At 51.5% G+C, this 1401-nt stretch overlaps 1 protein-coding gene across 1 annotated transcript in view; it reads right to left on the reverse strand.

Moving 5' to 3' along the window:
• Window positions 1-907, reverse strand: part of MONBRDRAFT_37601 (uncharacterized protein) — a 15842-nt gene extending 14935 nt beyond the window's left edge. The window contains exons 1-2 of the mRNA XM_001746956.1: window positions 692-907; window positions 283-321 (exon numbers count right to left, since the gene is read on the reverse strand). Coding sequence (XP_001747008.1) covers window positions 283-321 — 39 coding nt within the window. The 5' untranslated portion in view covers window positions 692-907. The remainder of the gene's footprint in view (window positions 1-282; window positions 322-691) is intronic.
• Window positions 908-1401: the final 494 nt, after the last annotated feature.

Below are 1401 nucleotides of genomic sequence, written 5' to 3' on the forward strand. Positions count from 1 at the left end.
AAAAATCGGCCATGGTGATGGGTCGAAAGAAGTGAGTCGGGGTTGCGTCCGTTTGGTGGACAGTATTCTTTTTCCCAACGAGGGGACTCTGTGAGAATTTTTTTTTTTTTTGACGGGGGATGTAGACAAGACACAGATGCTAAGAGCAGCCTTCAAGTTGTGTAGGCCTGCTACCGAATCTGTTGTCGGGACCAGACGAAAAGAAAAAACACGAGGTTTAGGTGAGCAAAAAAATTTTTGGCGGAGATTCAAACTCGAGTTTTGGGTCTCACAGCCACGTACCGGCGCGTGGAAGCAGATGCAGAGAGCGCAAGGCATCATCTGTGGATATGAGCGGCAGACGGCAGACAGCCACATGTGTCAGATTCCATGATGGATGCAACGGGAGGAGTAAGGGCGACGATGTGTGTGGGCGTGGCAATGAACAACAAGATGTCAGTCTTTTTTGAAAAAGAACACACGAGAAAGAAAAAACAACAAAAGGTCGAAATTCTCGGAAAGGCGTGGAACGTGCCACAATTAAGATCAACATTGCCACGACAAACAGAAAGGCGGTGGGCAGGAGGCTTCGGGGAGCTTCATGCCATGCAGAGCAAGCCCATGTAAAGTAGACAGACAAGACAAAAAAGGGCCATGCAAGGCCACGGCCACGAAAGTGGTAGAGTCAACGGGAAGAAGCCTGAGAACGTACATGGCGGTGGCCTGCAGCCAGGAGGGGAAGAGTGTGGTAATTCGGCGCCGTGGCGAATGGACACCAACGAATGAGAGCAGAGGAAATAGGCACACCAGCAAAGCACGAGAAGTCGCTGCTTGCAACCGGCACCAGAGGCTGTTGCACAAGGCAAAGCAGAGGACACCTGCTTTCGAGAATGAAAGAGAGCCAAGCTCTCTAAAACCAGAGCGCATCCACCAAGAAGGAAGAGACAGGCGCGGTGAGCACATGCAAAAGCAGTAACGGATAGGCCAGATAACGGGCGCCGTCGGGGGACCAGTCGACGCAACCATGCCGGGCTGTGCATTGGAAGCAAAAGAGGGCGGGACCATGGCAAATCCAGCTGACACCCCCTGACCAACACCAGTACACACCGCCCACTGAAAGAGCTCGGGGGGAAAAAAAAGACAGACAGCAGATAGACACCCCATTGGCAAGCACACGAAACCCGTCGCGGTACCATCTCGCTACAGCACCAGCCCACACACATACACCACCACCACCGTCGCCACCGCCGCCATATGCTCAGTTTGCTCAGCGAGCACGTACCGACAGAGGAACCGAAAAATGACGAACCAAACGACAACTTGTGTGTGTGTGTGTGTGTGCATGTATTTTTAGTGGCAAAAGAAGACTCAAAATACACAAAGTTGGGGGAATCTACAATTAAAGTATACCAAAAGTTACAC

Source organism: Monosiga brevicollis, genomic scaffold (assembly GCF_000002865.3).
Source record: "Monosiga brevicollis MX1 MONBRscaffold_14 genomic scaffold, whole genome shotgun sequence".
NCBI lineage: Eukaryota > Choanoflagellata > Craspedida > Salpingoecidae > Monosiga > Monosiga brevicollis.